Source organism: Neovison vison, chromosome 13 (genome assembly GCF_020171115.1).
Source record: "Neovison vison isolate M4711 chromosome 13, ASM_NN_V1, whole genome shotgun sequence".
Taxonomy (NCBI): Eukaryota; Metazoa; Chordata; class Mammalia; order Carnivora; family Mustelidae; genus Neogale; species Neogale vison.
Window position 1 is genome coordinate 59,629,131 of NC_058103.1, and position 18,570 is coordinate 59,647,700.

Below are 18,570 nucleotides of genomic sequence, written 5' to 3' on the forward strand. Positions count from 1 at the left end.
GTTGATTCATTGAAAACAACAAAGACTCATTTATATGTGTGGACAAAGGAGACAAACACAACTTGCAGGAACATATAAATTAAGAGGCATTTTAAAAAGTTGTCCTTGGGGCGCCTGGGTGGCTCAGTGGGTTAAGCCTCTGCCTTTGGCTCAGGTCATGATCCCAGTGTCCTGGGATTGAGCCCTGCATCAGGCTCTCTGCTCAGGGGGGAGCCTGCTTCCTCCTTTCTCTGCCTGCCTCTCTGCCTACTTGTGATTTCTGTCTTTCAAATAAATAAAACCTTAAAAAAAAAGTTGTCCTTATAAGATTATAAATACAATGGTATGAGGCAATAAATGCAATACTTAGCCTCACTTTGTGTTTGAGTAAAAGATGCACTCTGAAATTTCAAAGATGCACTTTTTTAATTCAGAAAAAAATGTGACAGGGATTCTTACAAAAATTCTAAATATCAGACAAGTCTTTTCTGCTATACTGACATTTTCTATTTAAAACTAAGTAAATATTAGAGCCAAAAATCAATGATGTAATTCCTTTTGGAGAAGCAGTGTGGCCAGTGGCAGAAAGGTGATGGGCGTAGATCAGGAAAACTGACATCACAATAAGCAGCAAGGGGCCAGTATGAAGCAACTACATGGAATGAGATCATCTCTACTGTGGATCGTCTAGCTTTCCAGGAATGGAGATTAGTGAACGGTTTCATTATTGGGAAGGGATGAAAAGATTTATTTCATTGAAAGTTTTTCCAAGTGGATTTTTAAAATACTAGATGAATGTACTTGTTGACTTGTAGTAACTGTTTCTTGTATCTAATGATCAGACCCCCTGGTAATTATAATTTCAAGCAAGTTAAATTGCAGTTAAAAGAGATTAGATTTCAACATAATGCAAAGAAAAACAATATTGTTTCAATCCATTGCATTTGGGGTAGGAAGAAACTGAAGCAGTTTCCTGAGAAGAGGTTGTAGGTCTGCAAATCAAAGGAAATTTCCTGATGGTGAAATCCAAACCAAACCAGATCTTAGCTAAGGAGCATCTTGACTGTTATCCCAAGGAGTCTCAGGTAAAGATAGTTGTTACTAAATTCAGTTGTTTCTAAAATTTCCCTATCTTCATTTAAAACTTCAGAATATTTGAAATTAATAAAAGTTGCAATATACCCTCGATGACTATTCAAGAAGCGTGGAAGTTTACTGCCAAAACCTTGGCAGGCTTGGAATTAAACTCTCAGAGTATGTTAACAGAAAAAGGAAAGAAAGCAGTTCTCTCCATCATCATGTCAATGAAGAATGTGTTTTCCAGACCCTTCTTCTTGTGTCCAGTATTAAAAAGAAAGATCGCAACCGAATTCCTTTGAGAGCATACACAGTTTAAACCTGTCAACATGTTTTACTTGTCCACTTTATACTTAAGAAATTAAAAGATTTACACCTTGAAGCTCTTTTCTCTCCAGCTCCTCTGAAAGGAGAGCACATCAGTGTGCTAAACTCTGTGAGCAGTGTCTGATGTAACGATTGGATGATTTAAAATAGGAAGAATGCTCGTGAAGTGCCCTCGCAAAAATGACCTCCAGTGTGTAGAGACCAAGGGCTCAAAGGAAAGAAAGCTAACCTCCACAGGCAACCAAACATTTTGATTGCTCAAATAAGGCAGACGTTTATTATTTTAATTATGGAAAAGCAAGCTACAGTTTTAAGCAGCCTCTATCAATAAAACAGGACACCCATGAACTTCACTTATCAGCTATTGATATTAATCAAACAATCTGCATTTTGCTATTGTAGTTGCGCTGGAAGATATTGATACAGTCCGATTACAAAGAATTAATACTCCAAGACATAGAATTAGGAAAACAGGACTATCACACAGGAAACAATTGCAAATAATACGAGGTGCTATGTTCATAGAGCAAAGGCTTCTAGTTCTGTTGCCCAGTGAACTAGGGAGACCCTGGGCCCTGAGGCCTTAGGCCATCCCTAAGCTGTCACAGAAGGCTCTTGGAATCATCACAAGAAAGAACTCAAGGACAGACAGGACATGGTGGGTGAGAGACATAAGCAGGAAAGTTTTTTAAAGCAAAAGTGCACTCCAGAGATCTGAAAGCAGGTGAACTATGTAGAGGGAGTTGTATGTCCTGGGGTCTGGGTCTCTATCGTTTCTTGACAGTTGCTGACAAGGGAGTGGAATATCATGACTTGGGGCAGGAATTTCTTGGAAGCAGGGTTTCATGCCTTTTCTTCCCTATTCTGGCCTGTTTTGTCAGCCATCGTGGGCCTGTCTGCTCTGATCTGGGGTCTGTTGGCTTTGTTCTGGAGTGCTGCCGAGACAGGCCTCTGACTTTCCTGATAGCTGGCCATGACTTTTTCTCTGCTGCCTGCCAGGCATCCTGTTAGAACCGAAGTGCCTACTCTAATGGTGCTGTTAGAGGGAAATAAGAAGCCATGTAGAATTTTTTTTAATTGGAAGAAGGAGTGGGGAGGGAGGAGGAGTGGAGTGTGACCTAAGTTAGATCCTGCGAGGTGGTGCGCAGGGTAGGAGGGGCAATGGGGAGTTGTGGGACTGGAAACCAGGAGGCTGATTTGGAGGCTATTATAAGAGCCTTAAGTGACTTAGGGCAGAGGGGGTGGGAGCGGAAAGAGCACCATTAACAGACATGTCCGAGGTGGAACTGCAGGAGAGAGTGGCCAGTCATTCCCAGAAGAGAGAAAGAGAAAGATTCAAGGCTATCTATGGCTTCTCCTTTGGAGAAGGACCTTAACTTGAAATAGGCAGTTGATGTGATTTGAGTAAGAAATAATGAAACTTCAGGCAGAATGCTTTTGATGTTGGAACACCCACATAAATATTGTGACTATAGCTCACACTTCTGATCGATCTTAGGGCCCAGTTGACTACAGGGGATACACATTCAAAACTGAAAATCAGGTTGCTGCCTGCAGTGTTCTCACCACCCTGTACTCCTGAAAAGGGAGCCCTAACATTTCTTGGGGGGTGCATAGACTAGATGTCAATCTGCCATTCTCACTCACTCCTTCAACAGGATTTGATCCTGTTTCTACTTTTACAATACCTTCTCAGACTTGGATCTCAGCTTCAATGATGCATCCTCCCCATCCCAGGACCAGTGGGTCTGAATGTATGCCCTTATAGGGCATATCCTCTTATAGGTCCCTGGTACTTTCCTTCATAGTGCTTATCACACTTTGTAACCATCCATCTGTTAACTTATTGTCTTTCACAAAATCATAAATTCCTTTAAAGCATGGAGATGTTTCTGTTTTATTTATTACTGTATTCCCAGTATGGGGTTCAGGACCAAGAACATGGAAGATGCTTAATGATTTATGTTGAATGAATGGATGAATTGTCGGTTTCATTGCCTTTGATGCTTTGGGTACCTCACATGCTGTCTCCATGAACAGGAGTTTGATAGTCAGTCTCATGTGATTAGAGAGGAAGTGAAAGATAAAAGAATGGTGGGGAAATGTAGCTGGATTTAATGTCTAACTAGACATTAGAGATGGAGAAGATAATCCCAGTGACTTAATATGGGGTGATAGAAGTTTTCTCTAATCTCTTGCTTTGGGGAATGCTATACTACAGGCCGCAAAAAATGCTCTATTTTGGCAGTTAAGTCAGAGTTGTACTCAGATTGAAATTACAAGGTGCTCAATTATATGCTAATTCTATCCTTGTTTTTTTTGAACAACCACCATACTGTTTTCCACAGCACCTGCACCATTTTGTATTACCACCAATAGGGTATAGCAACATGAATATACTTCATACTACTAAACTATACACTTAAAAATGGTTACAATGGTAAATCTTATGCTAAGTGCTTTTTAACACAATTTTTAAAAATCGAAGTGCTCCTTGGTCACCTACTGGGTGTTGCCAAACACATTGGTAGCATCTCAGCTGACAGATTCCTTGGATGGTACTGACACCTCTGAAGCCAAGTATTTCAATGAGGAGCCAGAGGAGAGAGGATGGAGAGTTGGATAATAAACCCATTCTAACTTTATCACTACCCTGAATTTTTATCCAGATGGACTAAAGTATTCCCAGTGCTTTTGAAATCCTAAATACCAATTTTTCTTGTTTTTACTGAAGAATAATTGACATACAATATTGTATTACTTTCAGGTGTACACTATAGTGATCCAATATTTATATACATTGCAAAATGATCACCACAATAAGTCCAGTTGCTGTCTGTCAACATACAAAGTTGTTACAATATTACTGACTATATCAGTTTTAAGACTGTGAAGTAGTATGAAAAAAATTAGGTAATCTCATAAATTTCATTTGGCCTTTCTTTGTTTACTGTTTTGTTTTCATTAAGCCATTTCAGGTTGGATGTGAAATGATTTCATCCTCTTTCACCATTTGATCTCCCCTTAAAACCTCTTGTACCCTAATTATTAATACTGATGGGGATGCCAGTAACTTAAAATATCCAAAGGATACTGGCTTCTGACACTTCTGTCATATTTCTCGGCTCTCTTATGAATCCAGAGTATTTTCTTTAACGTTTTCAAAAAATGTAGGGAACAAATTTCCTGAACATCAATATACTCTCAAAAGTAAACATGTTATACTTATCCCCTATTGACTAAAAATATAGGGTGTGTGTGTGTGTGTGTGTGTGTCTTCCCAGGTGGAGAGATTTGGAGAGTGAAGACAGGGAAAGAGTCTCTTCAAGGCTGAGAAGTAGCAAAGGTAGAGGTTGTTTATTCCAAGAGGCCAGCAAATTGAATTCTTATCCCTCATCTTTAAAGAGGGTTAACATAGAGCTTATTTTGTGTCCTGAAGAGAGAGTCAAAGAGGGACCAGGGGAATTGCTCTCTCACTACTGGGTTAAGACTCCCAGGTGGAGCAAAGTCTTGGTGTATCAGTTGCTTAACAAAGGGGACCCAGCAGAGCCTTTTCTGAATTCTCTCAGTACAGAGAGGGAAAGAGGATTTCCTGCTCTGCTGGTGAAGCCTTCTTTGTGCTGAAATCAGCTTTCTCCACAGTCCTGCTATTCCTCAAGGAGGGTCTAGGAGTGAGAGAGGAGGATTTATACAGCCTTTTCCCTGACTGAGTGTTTCTGCTGCTTTTCCATGCCACTGGGCAGAAGACCCAAAGCACACAGAGGCACACCACACCCGCCCCCATATTTCCAGCCTCATCATGAATGCACATTTTGATACCATTCCAAGAAAGCTGTAGTCGTTCAAGACACCCCAGGCTGTAACACACAGTGTGTTTCCGAGCTCCTACCTTGCTTTCCATCTCTATCTCCTATGACTCAGGGTGACCTTGTCAAACAGAATACATCTCCAGAGGATTCCCCTGTTAGACTTCTAATTAGCACATGCCCAATCACACTGTGTGAGTGGAAAGGTTATGGTTAAACAATGACATATTCACAGATACATTTAAAATTGTGAATTCCTAGGCTGAATATAAGAGTTTGAAAGACAGTTGGTACAGAATATTCCAATCTGTCAATAACTGCAAAGTCAAATCCACAGTAAGACCATTCACAGAGGGTGTCATTTGGCAAAAATATAGTAATAATGATCTTCAATTTTTCATAGATAGATATGTGTATACTAAGGTATATAGCAAGTAGCACTTTCCCTCTCTTCCCACTATCAGAAATCATGTCATATTATGTGAATTCAGTACAAAACAAAGAGGTAGTGTATCAAAAAAGATATATGGCATTGATTTTATTGACTAGATTTGCCTAAATCACTGTTATTGTAAAACAAAAACTCCTGATACTAAATCTGAAGGTCATATAAAAGTCTCCTGAATGTATCAGATCTGCAGTGTTGCATAATAGTAAGAATAAATCACAAAACTGGGATCGAGAAGCCAATTTAGAATTTCTTGGGCAGGGTGTGTGAATCTATCAGATACGTAGGCCTTAATAGTTCAGATACTAAGTCTGACTAATAATAATTTCAAGGTTCCCACTGCCTCTACAAGGTAAATGCTTAGGTAACTGCTGATTATCCTCAGTACTTACAAAGTGATAACAGATAAGCCTAATAGGATTTGAATTTTAGTAGCTGTGATTTTTTTCCCCTCTTTCTTCCAGCTTTGTGAAGTGGAAATTGTACAAGCTCTAACAGCAAACGCACACTTTCAGACTTAAGACATGCCCTGATGATCAGGGACATTTACCATATAAATCCTCCAAGACCAAATCATACCATGAAACTGGGTCGGATCAGGGACTGGCGTATGCTAAATAAAAATGCTGCTGACCGTTCCAGTAAGAATTTCTTAGCAATACTTTCTAAAGCAGGATTTTAGATCAATCCACACTAGCCAATGAGCCTAGAACTGCTGCCCCCACAGAAAAATTATGATTCTTGAAAGAAAAAAAAAAAAACTAGAAAATCCTATGGGTTCTATTATGAATGCACTACAGTTTTGCTAAATAAATACTTTATTGTATTTGCATGTACCATATATGGGTGTGCACTGTGTGTGTGATGTGCAGTAAACTGTCATTTCTTGAGTGCTTACTATCTACCAGCTACATTACTATGAACTTGATATAAGTGCTAGAGAAAAGAGACACAGTCAGGGCTCCAAGAAAATACAGTCTAGAGTAAGCCCTGCCTCTCAAACTTTTAATGTGCATACAAATCACCTGGGGATCTCATTAGTATGCAAATTCTGCAGTGTGTCTGGGGTAAGGCTGAAATTCTGCATTTCTAATATACTCCCTTTTAATGCTGATGTTGCTGGCATTTGAGTAGCAAATACCGGAGGACACAGGTATTAAATCACACAGATAAGTATATGCTTACATTTGTAGTAAGTACTATGAAGGAAAAAAACACAAGGATCTATGAGATCAAATAAAATGGGGGACCCAAGCTTTGCCTCAGGGCTAGGGGAGGGGCTATGTAAGCCCAAAGCTGAAGGATGGTGGAAATAGGTCAGGCTGAGCTACTGAAGCCAACTATAGTAAATGTCATACGTACCTTTGGTGTCTTTCTGCCTGGAGGTGTTCTCTGGACACCAGAGTAGGTTCGACCTGTGCTCTGGGATTGCTATAAGTACCTAAAACCAAATGCCCCAGCACTATTTGCTTCGGGGACAAGATTTATAAGTAAACATCCTAGCTTTACCACCCCTTAGTGGGACATACTCAGTTGGGTTTCATAGTCTCTCAGAGGGTTCCCAGCAGGGTTGTGCCCCGGTGGTCTATAGCTATAACTCATATCAACTTTGACTTTCCTCTTTTCCCTGTATTGAATCCCTACTCCTGGTCAATGACTCTGATCCCCCTCCAAATAAATTACTTTCTCCGAAATCCTTGTCTCAGGGTTTGCTTTTGAGGGAACTCAGATTAAGAAGCTAAATCACTCACAAAGGACTATAAACAATTAGACAGACAGATAGATGGATAGATAGATAGATATGCACACATATACATATATATGTGTGTGTGCATACACACACCCAGACACACACGCATACACCTACACAACTAGGTTGAAATCTAAGGGGAAGAAAGACACAGAAACCTGAAGTGAACACAGGCCACTTTTGCTTTTGGACATTTGCCCCCAACCCTAGGAATCTCAAATTTCTGTTTTGATGACCCCATGGGGAAAGAGGAGCAAACTACAAACATAAACTGTCCCTATTTCCTGAATTGGGTAGTAGTTTCAAGTTTGCTTGAGGAACTTTCCTATATGTGCATTATACTTTACAATATTTCAAAATGCAATTAAAAAAAATCTGAACAAGAGAGGAATGATTTAGGCAAAGGGAAATCACATAAGAATTATGTAGATGTTTTGGAAGAACAGAGAACAGGCCAGGTGTGGCTGGAGCATGATGAACCACGGGGAGAATGGTGGAAGATTCATTCATACATTCACTTACTCATTTCTAACCAGTATGACCTTTTTAATAGAGCTTTCATTGGGTGGGAGACAGGCAAAAACAAGCAAACATACAAACAAACAAAAAACCCACAACTAAATAAGGAAGATAATTTCAGAGATTAATGATTGCTATGAGGAAAACAAAATAGATTGATGTCACAGAAAAAAACCCTGGCGGGGAGGGTTTTTTGGTGGGATAATGGAGATTGGGTCACGTAGAAAGATCTCACTGAGGGGCTGGCAATGAAACTGAGATCAAAAGAACAAGAAGATAAAATTAGAAAGGGATATAGAAGCCAGTGCCTGGAAACCTCAGTAAGAATTTTGAGCTTTATTTTAGGAGCAATGGAAAGTGATTAAAGGTATTTACACAGAAGAGGGAGATAATCGTACTACGGTTCTTCAAGATCGACCTAATGACTCTGTGAGGAATGGTTTCCAGTGAGAAGACATGATAGAGGCTGACTAGGATGCCAGAGCAGACACATACAACTGGATCTATTCAAGTTATACTATAGACTTAGAATGGCATATTTCTTCCATAAACTCTGGTACAGACCCTACCCCCTAAAAGAAATCGTCAGTCACTAGGCCCTATCTTGTTAGCTACTGTGATTTGGCTGGTGAATGACAAATGACTGAAGTTGGACCAGTCAGAATCCTTTCTTGGGATATTCCTAATGGAGCTGGAGGGGAAGATTGTCCTTCTATAGTAGAATGCTGTAATGCCATGAGAACTGCTAGCGATCTTGTTCAAGATCGTTTGGCGAAAGGCAGAAGGAAACAGAAGAGGATGCGACCCTGAAGAGAGAGGAGAAAGGGAGAGAGATTGAGACAAATCCTTGTGTAATAGCATTTCCTGGTTGCTGTGGTTTTAGCAGTACTTTATTTGACTGTTGGAATTCAGGATTCTTCCCAGTTACACAAATCATATTAATTCCCTTTTGCATTTAGCTAGTTCAAGTTGCATTTCTGTCAATTAACTGAAAAAATCCTGGGCGGTTCAAGAGGTGAGGGAGATGGAGGTGAGCACGTGAGGGAATAGGTATGCCATTTACCAAATAGATGAAGGCACGATGAGAAGTTGGCGCAGGGAGAACCAAAGTATTGTTGAGAAAATGAGAATTTGAAATACCTATGAGATATCAAATATTGAGTAGATAGTGGATATTTGTTTTTGTTTTTTAAAATTAATTTTATTCCCATTTTTCTTCAAATTTTTATTTAAGTTCTAGTTAGTTAACGTACAGTACAGTATTGGTTTCAGGATTAATTCAGTGATTCATCACTCATATTCAACACCCAGTGTTCAATATGACCAGTGCCCTCCTTAATATCATCACCCACCATCCTTAATATCATCCCCCATCCACCTCCCTCCATCAACCCTCCATTTGTTCTCTATCATTAAGAGTCTCTTATGGTTTGTTTCTGTCTCTCTCTCCCCCCGCCCCAATGTTCATCTGTGTTGTTTCTTAAATTCCACATATGAGTAAAATCATGTATTTGTCTTTATCTGACTGACTTATTTCACTTAGCATAATACACTCTAGTTCCATCCACATCATTGTGAATGGCAAGATCTCGTTCTTTTTGATGGTTGAGTAATATTCATATATATTATCTTTATCCATTCATTATTTGATGGACAGATAGTGGATATTTGAATTAAGAGCTTAGCCAAGAGGAATGGAGTATGGATATAAGTTTGGACATCACTGTCAAAGAGTTGATATCCAAAACCATAGGATGATATGAAATAAATTAAAGGAGAGAGACTGTCCAGTGGAAAGAGAATAGGACCCAGGACCAGGTCCTGAAGAATTCCAAGATCTGTGGACCTGTTGCCACAGATGAGATGCTTGCCAAACTTCCACTAAGCAGGGCTGCAAGCCACCCACCACACCCCCACTGCCATTCAGCTGTAGTTTGTTTGCTGGATGGTCTTAACTAATGCTACAAGTTTCACCTTCATTGTCATTTGTCCAAAAAAAAAAAAAAAAAAAAAAGGCTGGGTGAGGAAGCTGTGAGTATAACTGCATGACTTTAAAGTAATGAGACTGATTTTCAAGGGTGGCTCATAAACTGGCTCTGTAGGTAATTTTGAAAAAAAAAAAATCTAGGTAGTAAGATAAACATTTATACTTTAGAACCTGTTCGGCATTTGGGTTATAACAAGACTTTTGTGTGCATGACTCATTCCTCCATTATTTCTTGATTATAAATGTGGCGGTGGGGAAGTGTACTAATTCTGTGATGGCCACCAGAGAATAATTTTTTTATATTATCTCTAGCATACATGAAATAAGGTCAGCACCATCTGTTTAGAAAGCAGTTTGAATGAAGGAGCTGCAAGTTTAATTTTTTTTTTAATGTTTCTTTTTTCTGTACTTAGTCACGTTGTTCATTAACCCACAAGGGTACCTATTGTTGTGACGTACATTTCTGAGCTGACTGACTACTTATGAATGAATGCAGATGTCATAAATACAACACTACCTAAAAAAACCTATCTAGTCAGGTGTGTATAAATTTCTTAGTTTATGAGCCTGTATGATCTGTTGGATTAAGAGTCAAACCATATATTCTGATTAAGCCATAATGATGATTAGGATGATTAGCTACCAGACTTTATCATTTTTAAGCATTTTATGGACAGTTGGGACATAAATCAGTTAAAAGTGTAAAAATATTGGTCACTGCTCATTTTGTTAATGTCCAGTACAGTTCTAAAAGGCTACATATTTTCACAATTCTTCGTCTCTAGCTTAGAGAATAAGAAGTTAATCTTAACTTCTGAATGCCATGTTCTCCTAATGGAATGCTGTCTCCTTCTCAATTTTCTCTGGAGTATTTTTATACATCTTAAGTGAACTGAAAAATACACCAATACCCAGATGTTTTATTCCTACAATTACAGAATTTATTCAGTGAGGATCAGGAACTTCATAAACTTATGAGATTACTTATGATGTGAAATTTTAGTGAAATTTTATCTTTGTTTTTCTTTCAGATATTTTAAATTAAATAAAATTAAAATATTGGACTAGACTTACTCTTCTTATATATTCTCTTTAGGTCTTTGGATGGCATTGATTAAATGAGTGAACCAATAAATATCAGACATGATTCTTACTAATAATACACAGATTGTCTGAAAAGTCTGGAAACATTGGGAAAATATTTTTTATTATGTTCTTTCATATTAATAATTAGCTTAAATTCAGAAATGTGTTATCTGCAAAAGAACAGGGGGATTAAAAGAAAATATGTTTTGAAAATGTAACTAACATCTTGATTTTATTTTTATTTTACAGTTTGAAACTCAGATGTTCAAAATCAGATTAATTATAATTTTTGATTCATTCATTTTCTCATTTGTCTATAGACATATTCATTTATTTTGTTAATTACTTAATTATTTATTTTTAATAATGGAATAGTCACCCACATCACTGTCTGAAACAAATCTGAGAGTCTAACAATAGCTCACATCAAATCCTGTTTCCCCAACTGGTCCATCCCTCTCTTCTCTTGCACCCAAAGGACCGACCCATCACCCAGAATCTCATACTCATTCTTCCTTTTATCTCATTGTATTGTAACTACTTTTTTCCTAAAACATGCACAAGTATGTGTATTTAGTAGGTTTTTTAATTGACAAAAAGAATGTCGCACTTTGTATAACCTTTTAGAAATTTTGTCATTTAGTATTTATTGATGAGATTAATTCATATGGTTACTTGCAACTACAGTTTATTCATTTCCATGGCAATATATTCACTGAGTGAATGTATCACAGTTCATGTATCTACTGCCTGTTGCTGGACACTTGGATTCATTCTGGTTTTTGTTAAATATGAACAGGGCTGCTATAAACATCCATTTACATACCATCCCTTATACACATGCAAAAGTTTCTGTGGAAAATACACCTGGGCACAGAAGTGCTGACATGTAAGATTTTAAGAAAAAAAATGCGAAGCTTTGCCAAAGTTGTTGCTCTCATTTGTAGCAAATAAAAGGACCTGTGGATCCACATTTTAAATATTTGGAATCCAGTGGAGGTAGAATGGTGGTATTCCATTATGATCTTAGTAAACATTACTTTAAAATAAAAATATTCGGGGCACTTGGGTGGCTCAGTTGGTTAACGGTTTGCCTTCAGCTTAGGTCATGATCCCAGGGTCCTGGGATAGAGCCCCACATAGGGCTCCCTGCTCAGCTGGAGAATCTGCTTCTCCCTCTCCCTCGTTGCTCCCCCTGCTTGTGCACGCTCTCTCTGTCAAGTAAATAAACAAATAATATTTAAATAAAATAAAATAAAAACATTCCTTCATGTCTGGTTTTAATCAGGAATACTATATATTTCAAAATGTGGTATGGTATATAGATCAATACAAAGTAATTAATTACAAAATAACCTATGTCTTACTTTGAGTATTTATTTGGGGGGTAACTCTTCTCCCACATTACTGCAAGCATGGCCAGGATTGTGATATGCAGTCATTTTGGCCACTGTGTTCTCTTCGAGTATCCCATCTCCTGAATGGCAGAATGCCAGGGAGTGAGATCATGTATTTGCTATAAGCTCTCCAGTCATTCATTCTTTCTTACTCTAGAAGCTTCACCTCATCCCACGTGATTTAAAAAATATCTGAGAGATTTCCATTGCCTACTTAGGTTTATAAAAGGCTTTATTTTATTAAAATTTATAGTGCTACATGGACACATTTATGAACACACAGTCATTTGATTGCAAAGGTATATAGAGTTGGCCCACATGATTAAGTATTTTTAAAATCCATTCAATTAGATTTCTAGATTTTCATGTTCCTTTCTCATAAGACATTTAGTTACTTAATTTAAATGCAAAGTCACGTTTAAGGCGACATGGCCATCTGAAATGAAGGACTAATGAATGTCCTTTAAATTGGAAAACAGCAGGGGTAATTGAGAAATCCTGCTGCAAAACTCCACAGTTAGCAAAATCAAGGTAAGTGCGATGATGATTCATGTGTTTATTATCACTTGTTAACAAACATAGACTTTCCAAGAGGAAAGGAAGAGTGAGAGTGGTGGTAAAAATGAGATGGGGAGGGGCACCTGGGTGGCTCAGTGGGTTAAAGCCTCTGACTTCGGGTCAGGTCATGATCCCAGGGTCCTGGAATCGAGTTCCGCATCGGGCTCTCTGCTCAGCAGGGAGCCTGCTTCCCGCCCCCCACCCCCCGCCTGCCTCTCTGCCTACTTGTGATCTCTGTCGGTCAAATAAATAAGTAAAATCCTTAAGAAAAGAAAAAAAAATTTTTAAATGAGGTGGGGACATACAGATATGACCCTGAGGCCTTCTTTCCTACCCCTCCTCAAATCTGAACAGTCTAATCTTGCACAAGAAAGTGAGATTAAAAGTGTGGTATACATTAGTCATAGAGTGGCAACTTTCATTCTGATTGTACATATTTAAAAGCATCATACATGTTAAGTGGGCTTAGTTGAAACTGTTTGCACCTCTATTGCAATATATTTGGTCACTGTGAGCCAAGATAGATAATGCATTTCCTAAAATGATGTAGAATTGCCTAAGTTGCTAACAAGAAAATCTTTGCATAAACAGTGCAGTGTTTAAACTTGTCTTCCTTTACTCATCTTTAATTCCTCTCTACTTCCAATTGAATTAATTGCTTATATTTTTGAGTTTTTTTAATTGTGTTATGTTAGTCCCCATATAGTACATCATTATTTTTTATGTAGTGCTCCATGATTCATTCTTTGTCTATAACACCCAGTGCTCCGTGCAATCTATGCCCCCCTTAATACCCATCACCAGGCTCACCCTTCCCCTCACCCCCCTCCCTTTTAAAACTCTCCATCTCTTTCCCAGAGTCCATAGTCTCTCATGGTTCATCTCCCACTCTGATTTCTCCCCTTTCATTTTCCCCTTCTCCTAATGTCCTTCAGTTGCTTCTATTTTTTAAAAAAACTGGAACTCTGGAGAGATTGACTCACCCACCTTTTAAGTTACAGGGTATTTTTTTACAGTATATACTATGCATTATAATGTAATAAATAATTCAAGAATAGGAACTCTAGTGTCCCTAAAAGGGGACTTTTACAACTTACTGATATAAATCTTAGTCCTCAATCACAAGAGAAAATGGCATTAAAATAGTTCAAAGATAAAGTTACACATGGGGTAGTTGTTCTCAAACATTAATAAGGCCACCATCTCATTTTTATACAACATATAAGCCCAAAAGAGTTAAGAACCAATAAAGTGGTAAGGAAACCTAACTAAACAACAGTTAAAATCTGTGGCCATTATTTTTCATTTAGGCCTAGAAGTACATTTCCTTTCCTGAGTATGGCCATTTCAAGGAGAAACAAACGGAAGCAAAAAATAAACTTCAAGGCAAGCTGTGACTGAAGAGGCAGGATTACCCATTGAAGATAACCCAAAAGGAACCCCAAATTCTTCCACTAGCAATTAGCCCACAGGAATCTCCTTTGGCAGAACAGAGAAGCAGAGCCCTGGGGACTGGCGCTTATTGTAGTGCTGCCTCTGGTGGTCAAGGGAGATGCTGGGATTTCTCCCTAGATTCCTTCCCCTGTCCAGTCTCCCGCCCGAGAAGACGGCAGCCAGCCATCTACCCATTGTTAAGCCAACTCCAGTGCCCCACAGGAAGCACAATGGGTGGGCGTGGGCTGTCAGCGAGTTCCTCCTTTCCAGTCCTTCCTAGCAATATTCACCAAAGTGTTTTGGGATCTGAGCTCCTGAAACTTTCTAATCCGGGGTGGTGGTGGTGGGGGCGGGGGGTGATAAGTTTCCTCCCAGTAACGTCTTTCTTTTTCTCCTGCTCTAAGCGACCAGGTTTAACCTGGTCTACTGTGTTCCCACTGCCCTGGACGCCAGCTGTGTTCTTGACCCCAGAATAAATCAGGGCTGCACCAGGCCTGCCAGAGCTCGGGACACATTTCCTGTCGAGGCCTAAGGGAAGAGGTTTGCCGCCAAGAGGGTGGTGGGGATTCTTGGCAGTAGAGGGCTCTGGCTGGAGTGGGGCGGGGGAAGAGGGGGAGAGCCAGCTGTAGGGGGCGGTGACCGCGCTCTTGGGACAGCTCCGCGCCCTGGGCGGGACAGATCCAAGTCGGGAACAGCTGTGGGACTCGGGCCTCCAAGATGAGGCCGGCGCTCGCCCTGTGCCTCCTCTGGCAGGCTTTCTGGCCTCGGCCTGGCTGGGGCGAGCACCCCACCGCCGACCGCGCGGGCTGCTCGGCCTCGGGGGCCTGCTACAGCCTGCACCACGCTACCATCCAGAGGCTGGCGGCCGAGGAGGCCTGCAGTCTGCGCGGCGGGGCGCTCAGCACCGTGCGCGGGGGCGCAGAGCTCCGCGCGGTGCTTGCACTCCTGCGGGCAGGCCCGGGGCCCGGAGGGGGCTCCAAAGACCTTCTGTTCTGGGTGGCGCTGGAACGCGGGCGATCCCACTGCACCCTGGAGAACGAGCCGTTGCGGGGTTTCTCCTGGCTGTCCCCCGACGGCAGTGGGTCCGAAAGCGACACGCTGCAATGGGTGGAGGAACCCCAACGCTCCTGCACCTCTCGGAGTTGCGCGGGACTCCAGGCCACCCGGGGGGTCGAGCCCGCAGGCTGGAAGGAGATGCGATGCCACTCGCGCGCCAATGGCTACCTGTGCAAGTACAAGTTTGAGGGCTTGTGCCCCGCACCGCGCCCCGGGGCCGCGTCTAACTTGAGCTACCGCGCGCCTTTCCAGCTGTCCAGCGCGGCGCTGGATTTCAGTCCCCCCGGGACCAAGGTGAGTGCGCTCTGCCCCGGGCAGCTCTCCATCAAAGCCACCTGCATCGCGGACGCGGTCAGTGCGCGCTGGGACGGGATACCCTCTGGGGCTGAGCTCTGTCCCTGTCCCGGAAGGTACCTCCGTGCTGGCAAATGCGCGGAGCTCCCTAACTGCCTGGATGACTTGGGAGGCTTTGCCTGCGAGTGCGCCGCGGGCTTCGTGCTGGGGAAAGACCGACGCTCTTGTGTAACCAGTGGGGAAGGACAGCCGGCCCCTGAGGGGACCAAGGTGCCCACCAGGCCGGTCGCTACTGCCAGCCCCGTCCCGAAGAGAACGTGGGCACCCACGGTAAAGGAGAAGCCAGCAGATATACCCCATGTCCCTGGACAAGGCAGTTCAGCAACATCTATTCCCGAGATTCCTCATTGGGGAGAACAGAGCACGACGTCTACCCTTCCGATCTCCCCTCAAGCCAGCTCACAGGCCGCCACCACCTCTTCAGGGAGTGTGACTCCCAAGTTTAATTCCACGTCTTCTTCTGCCATTCCCCAACCTTTCGACTCCTCCTCCACCGTGGTTTTCATACTTGTAAGCATAGCGGTGGTAGTGTTGGTTATCTTGACCATGACAGTACTGGGGCTTTTCAAACTGTGCTTCCACAAAAGCCCTTCCTCCCAGCCGAGAAAGGGACCCTTGACCCAGCGGGGCATGGAGAGTGATACTGAAGCCGCTGCTCTGCGTTCCAGTTCTGTACATTGCACAGACAATGGTGTTAAGGTGGGGGCCTCTAGTCTGCGGGACAGAGCAGAGGGCGCCTCCCAGACAGGGTCCTCTCTTGGCTCTGGTGACACATAGGGAAATGGAACAATGGGCATTTCTGAGCAGAGTTTTTCACTTTCAATGGAAAGGGAGAAGTCCCTTATTTATGGGACTAACTATTCTTATAGGAAATACCCTTCCCCCAAATTCCCCTCTACTCCACTAAGGAGCCAAATCTGAACTGGACACTCATTTCCTGAAGATGGAAGATGTCGAAGTGCCTTATGGTGGTACTGGGGGCCGGGATTCTACTGGGGAGTGGTATTTACTTGTGTTGATTCCGGGGGATTTGGAGGTTGGAATTTTGAGATATGGGAAGCAAACAGAGAACAGTACAATTAAAAAAAAAATTAACCAACATGGAAAGGAAACTGTCTGCTTCCTTCAGGCTGGACATATATTTGTTTGAAGTTCCCAGGAAAAAAAAAATAAAGGATTGTTGATAACCCACACTCAGATATCATTGGTCTTCTGGAGGATTGATTATTTAGGAAAAACAGCTGAGGCACATGCTGAGCATAGAAACAAGGGCACCTCCTTCTCTCAGATTGAAGGGGAAATCTTCAAGTCCTTATAATGAAGAATCAGTCTTTAACAACCAGCAACCTTTTTCCTGGTTCTTTTATACTTTGCTTTCAAAGTCACTGCTACTTATGTGCTGAGCTATAAATCCAAACTGTAGTGTTGCCAGAGTAGCTGGCTCTGGAAGCAAATTATAGTTGACCACCAATTCAAGTGTTTACTGTGTGTCCTTGCTCAAGGAAACAAATGATTTGTGTTTTCCTTTTCCAACGTTTGCTCTCCAGTGTAATGACCTTCCCAACCAAATAGCCCTCTCCTAAGCATCAGGATGCTGATCCTCACTTCCAATTATGGCAATGTTAATTTCCAATTAAAACGTTAATGCTAAGTATTGATTTGAAATCTTCTGGGTGCATTAAAGCAAAAATGAGCTGGATTTCTTCCAAAGTTGCTAGGTTTTCATGCACTCTTTACTTCATGAAAAAAACTTGAATTCCAAACTATTTCCTTACCTCCCTTCTAAAAAGTGTGTGCAGTGACCATGCATTGCCTATCTTGGAATGTTTGTAATAACAGTCATGGTAACAGCTCTCCCTAAGAATTAATAGCATAAGAAGTCAGTGGTAAATAAAAATGTCTATCATCTTCTTATGACTTGGAGCATTAGAAAGTAATCTAAATGACACATTCATCTAAAAAACAATTAAGTTGTAATAATCATTATCTAGTGGAGTTGAGACCCCTAAAAAAGATTCCACTTCTATAGTATGCTAAGACTTTAAAATGAAATGTGTGAGGGTTGTGACACGCAGAGAGAAAAACAAGCCTAGTAACCAGAAAGAATGAAAATAGGAAGTTTGCACTATGTTTTCATGGGACCATTTTGATGTTCTTAAGTGTACAATGAACAAAATACATATATAAACTATATACGGTAGTATGACATTAGAGGAGTAAAGTAGCAGGTAATTTGCTTCATATAGTAAATATATGTCATATCTAAAATAAAATCACAAATGAATTAGAATTAACATTTGAAGGAATTTTAAATAAAATCATTTTACAAGAGAACTAAAATCAGGTAAGTAATGCTTTACTCAATATCCCCCAACTTGTCAGAGTGTGCCTCAGTTCACTTCAGTTGTGGTGTTTTACCCTCACTCTTTATTACGTGACCTTTCTGTAAGAAGGTAACTATATGAACAGAATATATGATCCTTTATTTTGTAACTTGAAGAATAGGCTCCTCTATCAATGAACTGAACTGTAAATTATCTGTATCTATAATTATAAATATATCTAAAATTATCTATATCTGTGTGTGCATATTTCTGTGTGTACACATGCTTTGTCTTAAAGTAGATTGCCTTCATATCATTGTTCTAATACAATGGACTAGGCATCATTAACTTAGTATGTAACATGACCCTGGTGGCATTACAAAACTTGGGGTCCAAATGCCCTAATGTGAAAAACAAATAGGTTTGAACTCAATTACTCAAATATTACCTGCCATTCTTTCCCCTTGT

General features: G+C 40.8%; 1 protein-coding gene across 1 annotated transcript; it reads left to right on the forward strand.

Moving 5' to 3' along the window:
• The first annotated feature begins 15,058 nt into the window (after positions 1-15,058).
• CLEC14A (C-type lectin domain containing 14A) lies at positions 15,059-18,353 on the forward strand. Its single transcript, XM_044229624.1, has one exon. It carries the CDS (start codon positions 15,086-15,088, stop codon positions 16,553-16,555), a length of 1,470 nt encoding a protein of 489 aa, XP_044085559.1. The 5' UTR covers positions 15,059-15,085; the 3' UTR covers positions 16,556-18,353.
• The last annotated feature ends 217 nt before the right edge of the window (positions 18,354-18,570 follow it).

What these genes read in the sequence shown, in the direction of transcription:
- CLEC14A (XM_044229624.1), top strand. Translation starts at nt 15,086, where the DNA reads ATGAGGCCGGCGCTCGCCCTGTGCCTCCTCTGGCAGGCTTTCTGGCCT.